At 36.3% G+C, this 18,825-nt stretch overlaps 1 protein-coding gene across 1 annotated transcript; it reads right to left on the bottom strand.

Moving 5' to 3' along the window:
- Positions 1–3,082: 3,082 nt before the first annotated feature.
- LOC309635542 (olfactory receptor 10K2) lies at positions 3,083–11,409 on the bottom strand. The gene has a single exon (XM_082406945.1). The coding sequence runs from the start codon at positions 6,280–6,282 to the stop codon at positions 5,338–5,340; it is 945 nt and encodes a 314-aa protein (XP_082263071.1). The 5' UTR covers positions 6,283–11,409; the 3' UTR covers positions 3,083–5,337.
- Positions 11,410–18,825: the final 7,416 nt, after the last annotated feature.

Below are 18,825 nucleotides of genomic sequence, written 5' to 3'. Positions count from 1 at the left end.
CACAGAAGAAACCAGCCCTGCTGACATTTTGAATTAGATTTCTAGCTTTCAGACTGTGAAAAAATAAATTTCTGTTGTTTAACTAGCCAGGTCTATGGTACTTTGTTATGGCAGCCTTAGCAAACTAATACAGAACATGTGGTATAAATATGTTTTGCATATTTAGGAACTCTGAGTAGAATGAGATGGCTGGAGAGGCAGATGTGAGAAGAGAGAGATTTGAGGACAGCTCATGGAGGACCTTATGGCCATCCCTAAATGCTTACTTTTGTTGGTTGTAAATTGTGAACTTTTGAAGTTTTGAGGAAGAGAGGAATTTGATCTGATATTTTCTTAGGTTGAGATCCATGAGCATGGTCAATTTAGTAGTGGAGAGACTAATAGGAACAGAGATTTTAGGAGCAGTTTAGTGACCTAGGAAGATCAATTACCACCAAATAATTATGATACTTGACTGTTTGTCTTTCTACTATACTTAATACTGTACAAAATAGTCTCATCTTTATCTCATTTAAATGAAGACATAGACCAATATAGGAGAAGGCACCAATCTCCTTATTTTACAGATGAGTAGTCTGGGGCCCAAAGTAAGAAAGTAATTTACTCTTAGTAATTTTCTAGGTCACAGAGTAACATCATGACATAAAATGTGCCCTCCTTCCTTGCAAATTTTTCCTTTGGATGGCCCCAGGCAGTGTGGGAAGTGAGGGAGAGGCAATAGTGCTGGTTGATTTATGAGGTTATCCACAGAATTGACTTCTATGTCACTACACGGGGAGAGGGTCATGGTGTCCAGGGGTGTGTGTGACAAGGTATGGGAAATAGTTTTCACCATTGTTGGGGCAATGCTAGTGCCTTAGTCATAGCAGGAAGCAGCAGGGACAGTGGCACTGGACATACCCATGGAGTGAAAATTCAAATGAGCTCTAGGAAATGGGTAAGAGAGTGGATTCTCTGTCATGTACCTGCAGTGTGATAATAAAATTTTATGTAATCTCTGCTATATTCAGTGTTTACAAATGTAGTAGTGGGCTGAAAGTCCTGACTTAGCTTATCTCAAAAATTTTAAAGAAATTGAATACACACAAAGACACACATACAGAAATATATTCCTCTATATATGTATATAAAGGGGGTTTGGGGGATTCATGATTAGTATTTTATTTGAAATTTGAGAATATTTATCATATTATCAAGCAGTGGATATTTGAGTGGAATTGATTTGAATTTAAAGATGAAATAAGGACAATTAGTATCACTACAAAATTGAGACATCCTGTCCTTGTAGAAAGTATCCCTATGATTATTCGTTTTATTCTATATCCCTCGGAAAAGTTTCTTTACAGCTTCATTTTAATAGGTCTTGACTAGAAATTGTTAAATATATTTCTAAATGTTTTCCAAGGAAAATAAGTAAAATTTCCCATTTTTGCAAACACCTTCCTTTAATCTTTTCACACAGTTATGTTGAGGTTCCAAAGGAACTCATATATCCCAGACCTAACACTTTCCTCTTGATATCTTCATTTGTAGGCTGTTTAGGGATTTACTCTTAAACTTTTCAGTCCTATAGGCACATATAGGGTTTCTAGTACATCTTTCTACTACCCTGGATCACTCTCTGTAGAGTTCACTTCTACAAATTCCTTCTGAGCTGTTGAACCACTGATTGTTACCAATGATGTCTCTTTTGGTCTGTTGCCAAGCCCAGATAGATACAACATCTGCTCTGCAGCTGTGTTATCAAGTCCCCTGGAATGATTACTTAATTATGGTTTTTTTTTTTAATTTATTTTTTGATACAAGTTCTTTCCATCTTGCTAATAAAGATTCATCAAGGGAGATGAGCAACTTTCTTGGCTGGGACATAAGGAATGAATATGCAAAAACTGAAATTAAGTTCCAAAAGATTTTCCATAGGAAAAAGTGCGAGATGAAGTGAAATGGTTGGAAAATCATCTCAGGAAGTATGGAAGGTTTATTTTTTTGGCGGGGGGAAGTATAAGAAGTTACTTCATGAGCAATGAATGAATTTCAATTAATTCATGAAAGTTGAGTCAGTGCAGAAAGGACAAGGGATATTTTGCTAGAAGTTGGGGATTTTTAGAGTCTTATTTTTGCAATGAACTGATCACCTTCTTCCTATGAGTTATATATGGACTGTATTTCTGGTCACTGGGCTCAATGCCTTATTGAGACAAGTACACTTGTGCCACAGTCACATTTTAATTACAAAGATCGTAGGAAGAGGATGGCTCTACACATATAGAAGTGTGCATGTGTGTTTTTCTGAGGAATTGTTTTCTCAAATGAAAGATGTCTAGGAGAAACTTGTGCTAGCAGAACTAAGCTAGCACAAGTAGAATTAATCTTTTATTTTATAATAGCTGGTTTTCTGAAAAATGTGTGAAACTATTAGTAGCTTATTAAAATCACCAGGAAAGGTAAAAAGACAGTAAGGAATTTAGAAAAAATAATGCATTGAATTTTTTTCTCTGAATGTATCTACCCAATCAACCTATCAACTCTTAATCTTTGTGAATGTTTGTTTTATATCACTGATTAGGAAAACAAAAATCTATGTGTTTTTTATAATCTTTCACTGACTTATATGGAATATATATACTTGAGGCAGGAGAATCTTTGTGTTTGCTAAGCACAAACTTATTCATCTTTCTCAATGTAAATGTCTCTGTGTAGTTATTTAACTGTTGTCTCTCAGCTGTAATTCACCATTCTCTACTTTATATATAACTTAGGTTGAGATCTTGAAAATTACATTTTCTTGAATCATAATTGGTTCATCTGTTCAATGATAAAGAATGTCTTAGAAAATCAGTCCTAATATCAAGGCCAGCCTGATAGGCTACAAATCCAATTTCAGCGCAGCTATATTATATCATGGCCAAGATCACAGAAATTCCCTAATTCTGCCTTGGTTTAAGCTTTCCTACAGTGTACTCAAAAGATGTATATATATCTATATCTATATATCTATATATATATATATATACATATATATATAGATATATAGATATATATATATGTATGTATATATATATATATACACATATATATATATATAGATAGATAGATATATGTATGTATATATATATATGTATGTATGTATATATAGGAGACAATGATGAATGGGAAATAAAAACATACCGATTTATTATTATTGGTTGAATTTATGCCTGAAACTTAAGTGCAGATCTCTCCGTAAGTTCAGCTGGAATACATGGCCTAGTTTGAAGGCTGAAGGGGCTTTGTTTTCTCGCTAAAGCCAGCCCCAAATCCAAAGATCTTATCTCTTTCCTGCAAGTTACATATGACTAAAGAGGGGAGCTAAAATTAACCAAGGGTTTGTGTGTGTTTGTGTGTGTGTGTGTGTGTTTGTGCATGCATGTGTGTGAAAAGAGGAAGGAGAGCAAGATGTTTAGTTTTAACCCATGAGCACAGGCCCAAAGCCAAATTAATTCTTTGGTCACATGAAAAAATAAAAAGAGCAAGAATAAAATGCCAGAAGGAGAATCATTCTAATATACATAACCTTCTAACAAACAGTGATCCTACCCACTTGTGAGTATTCTGCTATCTGACTCAAAATGATGGTATCCACAAGTCTTGGAAAAGAACAAAGCAAAAGTTGGGAGTTTTCTTGTTCCCCCTCCCTCAACACCATATTACATCAGGATAGGGATTAACTATACCATATGATATAAAGGACATTTACCTCATACTTATCAGTATACTTTTTCTACAGGTGTCACATGGTTTAGCCTACTGTTGAAGATGAATACTTATGCATTCTGAACTCCATTAATTAAGAAAGTCATAGTCGTCACAAAGGGTCATGTGAGAGCATTGCAGGAGTATTAAAAAAGGAAGTGAGTGATGTGGAATCAGTATTAATTCTACTCAGTAATAGGAAAGACATTTTAATTTTCTGAGTGTCAGTTTTCTCATCTATAAAAAGTAGATTATAATATACACTTCCAAGGGATGCTCTAAAGTGCAAATATGGTGACATTTTAAAACAGAAGCCCATAAGTGCAAATTTGAACAATTAACGCATTAAACTGATTCACATTAAGGGTTATCAGTTTATTTCCTTTTCATGAGATGACTTGATAGGCTAGAAGTCTGGGCTGAGCAATGGGCCCAAGGAAAAAGAGAAATTGGTGGCCAAAGAAATTAAATTTGTTTTGGTCTCTGTGACCTTCAGGCCCCACCCTCAGGAAGTCTCAAGCTTCAGAGAAATGGAAGAAATGCAGTAGGCTTACATTCTTAGCAGACAAGCTCAGCATTCCACAATAAAAGAGGGCCCATGAATAAAACATCCAGTTCCTTCCCTCTTCCTTCAACCCCTGAAAGTGTATAAGTCACTGATGAGGAGACTGGTGGAAGAAAAGACTAAGAAATGAAATGATTCGGTCAGAAGACCTTTATTAACAAGTTGATCTTGAAAAAAATATATAAAGCAAGGAAGCAGCTCTCTCCATGGAGCTCCTTGTTTGCTCTCCTTTCTGTAGGAAGGAGAGATGAGTAAAATGTCTAATTAAAATTCTGGCCTGAAATGCACATGATAACTCCCGAGATTCATGAAACAGAAACTGTTTGCTCTTTACACAGATTTTTCTATTTGGTTACTATTTAATAAAATGGGTTTAAGCTTAGCCTGCCTTTCTTGACCACTCTGCGAAATTTTAGGTCTTCTCTTTAACCTATGCCCTTGTGAATATCTTTAAGGAATGCTGACCAAATTTAGATTTGTACCAGTGTATAAAAAAATTAGAAAAACCCCCAGCTCCCAGTAATAGAAACACAGAGGTGGAAAACTTTTTGCATAATTTTCTTATTTGAGCATTAATTAGATATAACTTATGCACCAAAAATTATAACTTTACAAATGTTATCTCATTTAAAAACTGTGATCTGACTATACTGAAAGACTGAGACTCAGGAAACATCCAGAAAAGGGAGAGATATAGAGACAGGAGAGTTAGGGTTGTACAATAATTTGTAGGACTGGTTTCCATTCTGGCTGAGATTGGGTAATGGTATTTGCCAGAGCCTAAAATTCTGAACATATAATTGTATTCCTACATCGTAATGTTAGCCATCCATCATTTTTCCATCAATTGAAAAAACTTCAATAGGCAATAATTTATGTGATCATGGCAAGAAGCTATTATTTTTTATTTTTATATTTGGAAACAAATGAGAAATGATCTCTGTTCTTGAACACTGTTCTCAATTGCTTGATCATTTTTGCTCAGGGAATTTTTTCCCACATACTTTGTGTTTTATTACTTGAAAAGAGCAGAATCTAGATTAATGTCGTGGCAGAGAAATTGTTCTTCCCACAACTCTTTGAAGAGCTGATTTGAACTCTTTATTTCTCAAGCTGTAAATCATAGGATTGAACAATGGAGTTAGGATAGTGTAGGATACTGATATGAGAGCATCCTGGCTTGAGGAGTAGTTGGACTTAGGCCTTAAGTAGATAAAGGAGGCACAGCCATAATGGACAATGACAATAATGAGGTGAGAAGCACAGGTGGAAAAAGCTTTGTACCTGCCTAATGTGGAAGGAAACTGGAGTATAGCAGAGATGATGTGAATATAGGATACCAAAATCAATAACAGGGGGATAACCAGGACCAATGCACAGAGCATGATAATGACAAACTGACTAAAGTGGGTATGGTGGGATGCCACCTTGAGAACAGGAGAAATGTCACAGAAGAAGTGGTGTAGTTGGTTGGAGGAGTGAAAGGGCAGGTGAAATACCAAGGATGTGATGATCTCTGCAATAGTAAAACCACAGAGACAGGCAACAGCCACAAGTCCCACACACATCCCATGTCCCATGAGCACTGTGTACCGCAGAGGGTTACAGATGGCCACATAGCGATCATAACCCATGGCTGCCAGCAGGAAGGAGTGCGAGCAACCTAAGAAGAGGAAGGAAAACATCTGGATAGAACAGCCCAAGAAGGAGATGGTCTTCTTCTGTGCTAGCAGGTCAACCAGCATCTTGGGTACAATGACGAAGGTGTAGCAAGTCTCAGAGCAGGAGAGTCCAGCAAGGAAGAAGTACATAGGGGTGTGGAGGGCTCTTTCCAGCACAATGGTGGAAATGATGATGGCATTGGTGCCCAGGGTGAACATGTAGACGAGCAGGAAGACAACGAACAGCAGCCGCTGCAGCCCAGCCAGAGATGAGAAGCCGAGGAAGACAAACTCTCTCACCAAGGTCTCATTGACCCACTCCATGGAAGGCAGATCATCAGGAGACAATCTGAGAGAGAAGACAGTGCCAAGAAAACCCCCTGAAAATTAGAAAAATCATTAGAATGATCATTATATTGATCATCATAGCGTGTGTTCTCAGATTCTGAGTTCTAACTCATTTCTCCTCTTTCCAGTTTTTGTAAGACATGAAGAAGTATCTAAAATTATTCAAAGTGTGCATCCAACTTTGAGTCTCCCCAGTATTTTTAACACCATAGGAAAACTTTTTTGACATTTCCCAGATTTAACTATCCCTTCATCTCCATTCCCAGGATGAGGCTGCTATTAAAATTCTCAGCCTCTCACGCTGTTTACTCTGCAAAGCTAGTCCATTCAATTTTATTACCTTCATATTCTCCCACTTTCCTGCAGCTGCAAAATAAATCATCTGAATGCACTCACTTATAGATTACTTTATTTATGACTTTATATATAATCTTCAATAGTTTCTCATTATCCCTCTGCTTATACCTAAATGTCTACTCTCAGTTTAATCTCTCCATAATCTAGACCTACATTCTATCTAACTCTTTTTGCCTTACTTCCTGACTTGGATCATCAACTCCACCGTCTTAAATGCTCATTAAGCTGACTCTTGCTTCTGTATACGTATTCTGTTCCCAAATCTGGAAAACGTTCTCCAAGATGGAATACTTCTACACATCCTCCAATGTCTATCTCAGATTCTTTCTTCCTGCAGACAGAACCACAATCTTTCTTCAAGCCTCTTGTCCATTTTCATCACCTTTCATTAATGCCTACAAAAATCACCTTATGGTTATCTTTCCCATCACCATTCTCACAACTCTTCAGTCCATCTTTCCCCTGATGTCAGACTGATCTTCTGAAATATAAATTGTATCCTATTGCTCACCTCTTCAAAAATTTTACTCATGGCTATAGCACAAAGTGCAGTCTTTATGGTTTTTAAGGTCTCGTTTGGGAGCTAAACTATGTTTCAGTGTTTATTCATAGACATTATGGGATGCATCGCTATTGTGCAATATGTTGTATTCTTCCTTGCCTCTATTCTTTGCTCATGTTAGTTTGTTAACCATTTTCTTCTCTACAAATATTTTACCATTATTCTGAAGCCTCAACCAAGTCTATTTTTCTGGGAAGCTTCCTTGGTATGTCGTCATAAAGGAGTTGTTTCTTCCTCAGAATTCACATAAGACATTGATTGCCAATTTGATTTGTTGTTTATTTAATTTTGAAATAGTGTGTTGTTTTTTTCTTTTCCATTAAATTTTATACTCTTAAGGGTAAGAAGAGAATCATAAGCATTTTTATTTAAATTCTCCTCAGCATCTAGAACCATTTTAATTGCCTAATAGTTTTTCAATAAAAATTGTCATATAAATAAAAAAAGCTAACTTGGTATGTTGTTATGTACCACATTCACATCACCACTTTCTTCCCAGAACTCACAGAGTAAGAGAATCCTCAGTGTTCTCTGATCCTTGCCATGAAGATTGTACAAGACCATAAATTTCTAAATATTTCTGTACTACATGGAACTAAGTTTTACCCTTTTGAAGCAAAAGAAAAATCTCAGTTTATAATAGAAAAATAGCACTGAAAAGAGCATCTGGTCACTGGAAATCTATGTACCTAGATTTATTCTCAATTCCTCGTACGTTTACAACTGTCTAGAACATATCAGAATGCAAATAAATGGGAGGGAAATTGTAAAGTTACTTTGAGTTTATCCCATTTTAAAAAGTATATCTTTCAAAATTATATCTTAACTGATATTAATAACAAAAATTAATGTCATCATACTCTACCTTAGATGAGAACCACTAAATCAAGACTATCAGGCACTATTCAACAATTATTAATCAGAATGATTACAACCATGTGTCAGGCGCTAGGTATGTGTTAAAAATACCCATATAAAAGATTTGGTCCAAGGCCTCAAGTTGCTCACATTTCAAAGGTGAGACGTATTCAAAAGAAGAGATTGTTATAAAACGATGTGGTTGAAGTGATGGATATGCATTTGCAATTGTGAGAAAACTGAGGAGACAATTTCTTTTGTATAGCCTTGGAAAAATTATTTTGTATTTATTTCTGAGTTTATTGATGTCTGTTATAGAAATGTTGAATTAAAGCATTCTTGGAAAAATATCATGAGTCTGGGCACTATTTAATTTCTATGGCTTTTATACAGATGTGTAAGAGTTCAGGTAACCACAGTTACATCTCCTGCCTTCTGGAAAGTGCTGCCCTGTCCCTTATATTTTCTGCTTCTATAGTTACACCTCCTCATCCCCCCAACCCAAATCTTGTGAAAGGGACATACCTTCTCTTTCTCCATCTTATCACCCTGGTTCTTTGTTCAGTACTTAACACAGGATTTTTATTGCCTAGAAGGTATATTTATTAATAAATAATTAGTTATCTTTCTAATTCCAGGATCCTCAATTCTCAGGACTACTAATAAATTTCTACATATATAATCTTGAATTTTACCCTTACAAACACATGTAAAATTGAGTAATATAGGAATAAAATGTAGGAATTTTGAACTTAGATATAAGATTTAATCCTGACTCTAGCACTTTCTTTTGGTAAGATCTTAAATTCTCTAAGCCCCATTTTCTCATTGGTATGGTGAGAAAAGTAATTCCTACTTTCCAGGTTACAGTGAAAATTAATTGAAATCATGTATACAGAAGAGACTAATTCAGTACATAGTGAGTGCTCAATAAATATTTACCTCTTATCACTTTACTGTGGTTCTACAGGGATTAAAATCAGAAATATTTTCATCAATGATATAATGAGCATTTAACTCATGGCAAGTTGTTGAAGCTGCCTTTCTGTACTTTCTCGAGGGTGGGGAGTGGATTTAAGAGAGATTAACATTTTTCTGAATTCTCCAAGCTTGATTAAAAGTGACTTGGTTTTACATGGAGTCCTGTTCTGCACTGGAAGGGAAGCAAGTGTTACTGATCTTGAAATTCCATGCAAGTTCTTTGGTATCTGGTTGTTCTGTAGTCAGAGTCACCCAGGCAGTTGTCCATACCTGGTAGAAAGCAAAGGAGGTATCCTAAATTTTCTATTTTGGGCCGTAGGTTATAGGATAAACTTAGAATACAAAACTGTAATTAAACTTAGTCACATACAAATAACAATGTAGAAGTTTCTCATTATGGACGCTCTATAATTATCAATGATGCCTATTTTATATATGTTTTAATTTACATATTTAGAAATCAACCTCAACTCTTTATTGAGCTCTTAAAGTTTGCAGTAGATTGTTTCATAATCCTCATATTTTATGATTTTATCATTTTGATTATGTTTTAAGCACTGCAGTTATAAATGTGAATAAAATAATTTTTCCTTTCTCAGAGGAGAGAGAATCAAATAGCTAGCCATATTACAGGACAGACTATCATAAACACCACAAAGGAACAAGCAAAAAAGGTCTGAACATGTTGAGGAAAAAACAAACAATTTCATAGAAATCTTTGAAGAAAAAATAGTATTTGAATATTATCTATAAACATTTTGATAAAAATGTAGACTGAGCCTCAGTGACACTATTTATGTAAACATTGTGATAGAGCTGATTAATATTTTCCTTAATGTTGATTGGCCCTTCAGAATTGAACAAGTACCTGCTGTTTTGCTGTTATAGAGATACATCTCTTTTACAAAGGAAATACCTAAATTTACACAGGGCTGTAAAAAGAGAGACACATCTTTCCTCCCTTTTTCTTCCTTTTTTTCTTTACCAAAACCTTCACATTGGGGTCACAAACTCAAAAACAAACAATTCAATTCAGTTAACTTCTTTAGGGATCATCATCCCAAGTATCAGTCCATCAGTATTGCTTTTAATAGTTCCAGGAAGAAAAATAGGACATAATTTTGGTATTAATTTATTAACCAAAATTTAGATTCATTGTATAGAAATATAATGTGAACTATCATTTATCACACATTTTTTCATAGTTCAGACAGGGTGAAAATACTGTTATATATAGTCTCTCATTTGGTCATCATGATCTCATGAAGTAGGTATTACATTTAATATCTTCACTATAAAGAAGAGTAATTTGAGAATCAAAGTGTTTGTGGGCTCCACTCAAGTTAACACAGCTGGGAAACTAGCACTAGACTATAGATCTTCTGATTGACATAGGAGTAAAATGTTTGCGTGTGTGTATGTGTGTTGGTGAGAAAGGGAAAACAGTATTCTGTCACCCTCCTTTCATAGGAAGGTATTTAAAGAAAAAGATTCCTGTTATAATCTTGTTACAGGCTCAAGTCCCAGCTCCTCTGTGTATTAGTTCCAGGACTTTAACATGTCTGAATCACTTTCCTCTTCTTTATAATGGGATTCATTCTGATATCTGCTAACCTAATTTTCAAGGTTTGTTCAAAATGAATGAGAAAATATCATTGCAATGGTTAAGTGTTACACAAATATTAGTTTTGTAATTATAATTTAGAGTTGAAAAGGGGCAGACAGTTTTGAGAATATTACTCTCATACTGCTTGGTGAAATCCATTGATTTCAGGAAGGGTTTAATAGGATAAAGATGACTTCCCTTCCCCCAAACTGGGGAAGGTATATTGCATTTTTTGTCCTTGTCTCATACTTGAGGATCTCCAGAAAGCTGGGGTCATAAGTGTTATAGCTGTAGGATACCTTAAAGACCTATCCTAGTAGTCTCATTTGACAGAAGAAGAAATTAAACCTCAGAGAGTACTGTGAAGATCTCAAAACCGGAAAGCAACTGGGTGGATGTGTTAGCAATAGAACAGAGGACTTATGTTTTTCAGATGAATGGGATTCCAACAGTATTGTGCTGCCTCCTGAAGATGTTTATTATGTAGGTATTGACTTGGCTCTCTTCCTGAGTCTGCTCTCTGTGACCTTGTGCTCGTGTTTCTGACTGTCTCTGATTTTATGTTCCCCAAAGGCAGGGTTTCTGTGTCTTTATATCTGCCAAGTAAAATTATTTTCAGAGTACTCCCTAAGTTCTCAAACCTGGATTAGGTATTGTAATTTTTTTTCTAGATTTCACCTAATATAGCCATTTCTGGAAAAAAAAAAGATTGTGATTTAAGATTTTGTAGGTATATATATATATATATATATATATATACACACAATGGAATATTATTTGGCCCTAAAAAAGAAGAAAATCCTGCCATGTGCGACAGCATGGATGTATCTGGAGGACATCATGCTAAGTGAAATAAGCCAGTCACAGAAGGACAAATTCCATTTGTATGTGGTATCTAAAATAGTCAGATTCATAGAAGAAGAAAGTAGAATGGTGGTTGCCAGGGCTTGGGGGAAAGGAGAGAGAGGAAGTGGCTGTTCATTGGATATAAAGTTTCAGTTACGTGAGATGAACACATTCAAGAGATCTGCTGTACAACATTGTGCCTATAGCTAACATTATGTTACTGTGTACTTAAACATTTACTAAGAGGGTAGATCTCATGTTAGATGTTCTTACTATAAGGAAACAAAAGATTTTGTGAGGAAAATGTTGAGCACACTGTTGAATTAAATCAGAACCAAGACAGTGTCTGTGTAAATTTAGGAAGAGCAGTGAGTCAGTTAATTCAGGATATGTATAAAATTTATATGCATAGTTTTATAAAAATTCACTTTAAACCTTCATTAATCCTGGTTAACATTATTTGGAGTCCACATTCTTAGTTGTGGCTGTCTCTTTCTTTCACTGCACCAGCTTGGACCCATCACCCTTCTCTGTCTCTTACCTGAGCTGTGAAAGGACAGGTCCTTCTGGGGGATAGATGTTTACTCTTATTCCCTGTCCACTGTCCAGTTTCTCATTGCTGTAGGTGCTCAGTCCAACATGGTTGCCTGTTATTCATAGATAGTCCCCCATTTGCCACTCCCTCTCCCTAAGAGAAGCCAGAGGCACAGAGGCTACAGGAGACGGAATGCAAGTTGAAGGGAAAAGATCAAAATGGGGCAGAAGCTACTGATCTCTACTCAGCGGTAGAGATATGATGATGGTCTGGGGACTTAGACCCCGACCAAAATAAAGTGTAACCAGTTTCTTCCCACTTTTTGTGCCAATTGACCAAAGACCGCAAGTCATATCTAATAGTGATCATAGAGCAGTTGGCACTTTCATTGAATTTATTGGTAACTGGCGGTTCTGTGGGTCTCCTGATGCCAGAGTCATTGTCATGGAGACGTTGCACTGGGTTTAATTAAACAGCTGAGTTGATTGTGGAAAATAGAGGCAAGTCATCAAATGCCAAACTGCTCCAAATTGAGCCCGGGCATTAGGGCTTGGGGAGTAGAAGGCTCTAAGCCATGCTCAGATGCAGCAATTTTTGAAAATTTGATGCATTTTAAGTTGGTTTCTCAATTTTATGTTACCAAAGGGATGAAAAGGTAATTACACACAAAATTCATGATGATAGGTACATTATAAAATATGTTTGTTTAGCTTAAAATGTGCTTTTGCACTTACGATTAGGAATGTAGCTTTCTGTCGGTCTGAGAGGGCCAGTTGAGCAAAGTTGCTTTCTGTAGTGAAGGCCCTGGTCAGAATAAGCTGAAAGGAGACTCATTTCACCATTAACCACTGAGTTTATTATTTTTTTTCCACCTCTCTATTCCATTATCCAGAAACTAATGCAGTGTATTGTTATACATAGGAGTCACTAAATAAATATGTGCTGAATGTTGGGTGAATGAACGGTCAGAGACAGCGATACCCTGATAATATAAATGACCTTTTGGTTTAAACAAAAATACCATTATTACTTTTCTAATCTCCAAAGTTTCTAGTTTCCACTTGCCTTGTGGCTAAGCTAGGAATGAATGATTTAAACATCACACATGTCAATGAATGTTAACGACACCTACCAATGGCTTGGTGTCTAATAAGAGCTCATAAGTATCTGACAGATGAAGAAATAATGATATTGAGAACAAAAGTGAGAACAAAGCGAGAGCAAAAAATAATTTAGAATAAGAAATAATGCCCATAAAGAAGTAAGAATTAAGAAGAGTGGACTTTAATATATTTGAATCTGAATGCTGAACCATTTTTTGTTATTGATGTCCATCATTCAGTCCAAGCTCACAGTAGTTTTTTAAAAAACTACTTCATTAAGCTATGATTGACATGGAAAAAGCTGTACATATTTAGTGTATATAACTTGATGTGTTTGATGTAAGTATACACTCATGAAACAATCACCACCATCAAAGCCATAGACATATGCATCACCTCCAAAAGTTTTCTCTCACCAACTTTATTATTACTATTATTATTATTAATTGTGATAAGAAAACTTAACATAAGATCTATCTTCTTAGAAAATTTTAAGTATACAATACAGTACTATTACCTGTAAGTACTATGCTATATAGTAGATCTCCAGAACTTATCTTATATAGCTGAAATTTTGTACACTTTAACCAACATTTCTACATTTCCCCCCTCCTCCCCAGCCTCTGGCAACCACCCTTGTACTATCTACTTCTGTGTTTGACTATTTTAGATTCCAGACACAAGGAGATCATGCAGTATTTATCTTTCTGTATCTAGCTTATTTCACTTAGGATTACATCCTTGAGGTTCAACCATATTGTGGCAAATGGAAGACCTCACTTCTTTTTTAAGGCTGAATAGCACTGTGTTCTATGTTTTTTATCCACAGTTTTTAATCCATTTTCTTTCATGTGTACCATTAAGCTGTTCATATCTTGGTCATCATGAATGGTGCTGTAATGAACATAGGAATGCAGGTATTTCTTTGTGATTCTGATTTCAATTCTTTATAAATGCCAATAAGTGGGATATCTGGATCACATGGTAGTTTTATTTTTAGTCTTTTGAGGAACTTCCATACTGTTTTCCCTAATGGCTGTACTAATTTATATTACCACCAACAGTGTACCAGAGTTCCCCTTTCTCCACATCCTTACCAACACTTGTTATCTTGTCTTTTTGATGATAGTCATTCAAACAGATATAAGGTGAATCTCACTATGGTTTTAATTTTCACATCCCTGATGACTAGCGATGTGAGTAGGTTTCATATACCTGTTGGTTATTTGTATGTCTTCGAAATGGGGAAACCATAACCTCTTCTATAAATGACTGTGGGAAAAACTGGATAGCAACTTGCCAAAGAATAAAATTAGACCCTTATGCTGCACCATACACAAAGATCATTTCAAAATGGATTAAGACTTAAACATGAGACCTGAAACCATAAAACTCTTAGAAGAAAACATTGGGGGAAAGCTTCTTGACATTTGTCTTGGCAACAAGTATTTAGAAATGCCACCATAAGCACAAGTAACAAAACCAAAAATCAACAAGTGGGCTTACATCAAACTAAAAAGCTTCTGCACAGCAAAGAAACAATCAACAAAATGAAAAGGCAATCTGTGAACTAGGAAACAGATTGGCAAACAATGTATCTGATAAGTGGTTAATATCCAAAATGTATAAGAAACTCATACAACTCAATAGCAAAAACAATAACTTGATTTAAAAATTGGTAAAGAAACTGAGTAGAGATTTTTTTCAAAAAAGAAATACAAATGGCTACTCCCACTACTTATAGTACCCCAATTTTATTTTATTTTTAAAACATTTTTTCTCATTCTCATCCAACTGATTCATCCTGAAATTTCAGGGGGAGCAGATGATCTGTACTAAGTCAGTCAAGACGTTGAGTTCTCTCTGTAGTGTTTGGCTATAATGTTTGGTTCAGGATGGGCATGTCATCCAAGTCTGTTCAATCAGGACAAGATTCAGTCTCCCAACTTTTGTTTTCACATCCAAAGAAGTGAATTATTTCTTCCTCTTGACTAGATTTTGTGAGCTGATGTTGTCAGAGACTGACGAGTTTAGGCTAAAAATGAAGCCAAGGCTGAATAGAAGAGCTATGAGAATCATCCAGATGACTGAGGATGACTGTTTGAGTTCTACCAAATATGGTGCTAGAACCATTGTACCACTGGACTTTTCAGCTTTCTTAAACCAAGAGATTTATTTTTTGCTAATGCCTGTTTAAGTTAGATTATCTTTTATTTTCAACCCAAAGAATCTTAAATTATAAGATTCTATTGCATTCCATGATGGATTTGAGATGACTTAAAATATGTACTATTAAGGCAAGCATAAATGTATTATGTAAAAATATAAGAAATTAGAGCCAAAGTAAAGTAAAGATATATGAATGTGAATTTGGGAGGGGTCATTACATAGAAATGTATATAGTGAGCAAATACATGTATTAAATTTACTCTCAAAATTAAACATCAAAGTTCATACTAGCTAATTCAAGAGACAGCATAATCAAGTCATATTGTTCTCAAATATAAAATATCTGAAGGATGTGATTTCCAACAGTACTTCCAGTAGAAGTACTGATCATATTAGTTAAACCATAAATCATCATTGGATATCCAAGCAGAATAAAAGAAGATCTATCAAACAATGTGACCATATCACACATCAGCCTTATAGTCTAAGTGGAAAGTGTAGGCTTATTTATCTACTCTCAGCCCACCCAGATCTCCAGTTTACATGAATCATTCCTCTGGATTAAGATGGACCAGACCTTCCCCAGGTGCAATTCCCACTCTACAACCTCTTCAAGGCCTCAGGAGTTAGGGATGACAAAACAAAACATCCCAGTCCAATTGCTCATGTCTCTTCTCCCTTCCACACCACAAACATGAGTGTGACTCTGAGACCCTGTCATGTTTACTTCAATTCTGTTATCTTGCTCCAATGTGCACTTCAAAATCATCTGATATCCCACATGACCCATCTTTTCTTTCCCTCCTCTTCCCAATAGTTTCTTCTTTTAAAGTTATTCTCAGTATTCTTCCACATTTTCACTTTGTCTTCTCTTTGGCAGTCTGAATTTGAGTTTATCTTACTTCTTTGCTCTACAGGCATCTCCCAAGAGAAGCCAATAGGATGAGAGTCAAATATGTTTTCCTTTACTCAGTTGTTCTGCTTCAAAATCTGCTAGATTCCTCCTCCTGTGCAGTTAGGAGGATAAGCCACAGCTTGAAAGGGGAATAGTTGCGACGGAGGGGACAGGAGGAAACAGGTAGTTCGTTCTAAGTGTCAAATCTCTTAAGTTCTGTGTTGTCTCTGGGCCAAGATGGCCCACAGCCAACCAGTGTGTTATTAGGTGGAGGGCAGGTCACAAAAGATAACAGGAAGGAATGTCTAAAACCGCATACAAGTGGATATTGGTATAAGTTAATTTCTTATTAGGAATAATAGGAAGTAACTCACATTAAAACAGATTACAGAGGGAAATCAAAATTATAGCAGAAATTTATTTATTCACTCATATTTATTGTACCTAATTTTACTATAAGTGGATCATTAAAAAAATTTAAATTAAATATATAATTAGTGAATAACACTCTATGACTTACATTATTCTGAACATTCAGGGGATGTAAGGATGAATGAGGTACAGTTCTTGTCCTCATGGTGTTGTAATGTATTCATGGAATAGGAAATAATTAGGAAACAATAATACTCTGTATATTAAAATACATAATTTATATCCATGTACCTTACATTGTCCACTAATCCTTTTCTTTTGTCTTTTCAATTTAGCCTTTTCGAGTTGATTCTTTCCTAAATTTTAAGCACATTTTATTAAAGGGTAGCATACATCACAGAAATACACATCAAAGTATATATGTGAATTCACAGAGTGGTGTACCCATGTATCCACAACCAGATTTAGAAGTAGATTATTGCCCACCCCCTTGCCTGAGGAACCATTATTCTAACTCCTACCATCATATATTGACTTCACCATTTAAAAAAATATATGCATGCTATTATATAGTGTGTAATGTTTTTATTTTGGCTTTTTTCATGCAAATTATGTTTGTGAGATTTACCCATGATATTAATAGCAGTGGTAAATTTTTACTGCTGTATAACATTAAATTACATGAATGCACTTCAATTTATTTGTTAGTTGTACTAATGATGAATATTTAGATTATTTCCAGGTAAGCCTATAGTGAAAAGTGCTGTTCAGAACGTAGTTATACCTATCTTTTAGTAACATATGACTCTTAACCTGGTCTACACTAGCAGTGGAATTGCTGGGTAGTAGATTACTGCTGTAGATTGAATTTTTAGCCACAGCTCTTTATCTCTTTCTATGTCTTCTGCTCTGTGACATTGTAATCACTCTAATTAGATACAGAACATAATTCCCGACCCAAGAATTTTGGTTTGGTATTGATATTTACGTTAACCAATGAAATGTGAGCAGAAGGGATAATTCACTAGTTCCAAGTTTGGGGCAAAAGAAGCATTGCTGGTTTTCTGCTATCACCATAAGATAGCTCCCCTTGTCCTTTTAAACCTGGGATGTAGAATAGAAATGCTGGTGCAAATCTGATCCCAACCTATCAAAAGGGGCCAAATGCAAGAGACATGCAGTTTGAAGCAGAGTATTATGCTGAGCTCAGGTTAGATCAGCTAATCCTAAGGCAACCTGCCCACACAGCAAGAAATATTTTTTTGAGTGAAGTCAAGGAAGTGGTGTCATGTTACAAAGCCAGTAAGAGAGGCAGAGCAGTGACTCAGACACAAGGATGCCTGTGTCTAGGGTCAGTGTTTTAAATCTCTATCTTTAAAGATAAAATTATATGACTAGAAGGACCTTCAAGATGGTGGAGGAGTAAGACGTGGAGATCACCTTCCTCCCCACAAAAACATCAAAAATACATCTACCTGTGGAACAACTCCTGCAGAACACCTACTGAATGCTGGCAGAAGACCTCAGACTTGCCAAGAGGCAAGAAAGTCTCCACATACATGGGTAGGGCAAAAGTAAAAAGAAAAAAACAGAGACAAAAGAATAGGAATGGGACCTGCACCTCTGGAGGGAGCTGTGAAGGAGGAAAAGTTTCCACACACTAGGAAGCCCCTTCACTGGTGGAGACAAGAGGATGGATGGGGGAGAAGCTTCAGAACCATGGAGGAGAACACAGCAACAGCCATGTAGAGGGCAAAATGGAGAGATTGGTGCCTACCAGCACTCACCAGCCTGAGAAGCTTGTCTGCTCACCCACAGGTTGGGTGGGTATTGGGAGCTGAGATTCGGGCTTCGGAGGTCAGATGCCAGGGAGAGGATTGGGGTTGCCTGCATGAACACAGTCTGAAGGTGGATAGTGTGCCACAGCTAGCGGGGTGGGAGTCCGGGAAAAAGTCTGGAACGACCTAAGAGGCAAGGGACCATTGTTTCGGGGTGCACGAGGAGAGGGGATTCAGAGCACTGCCTAAATGAGCTCCAGAGATGGACACAAGCTGCGGCTATCAGTGTGGACACCAGAGATTGGCATGAAACACTAAGGCTGCTGCTGCAGCCACCAAGAATCCTGTGTGCAAGCACAGGTCACTATCCACACCTCCTCTCCCTGGAGCCTGTGCAGCCTGCCACTGCTACGGTCCTGTGATCCAGGGACAACTTCCCGGGGAGAACACACAGTGT

Source organism: Balaenoptera borealis (assembly GCF_965194805.1).
Source record: "Balaenoptera borealis genome assembly, chromosome: 1".
NCBI lineage: Eukaryota > Metazoa > Chordata > Mammalia > Artiodactyla > Balaenopteridae > Balaenoptera > Balaenoptera borealis.
This window is presented reverse-complemented; position numbering and strand designations above follow the sequence as displayed.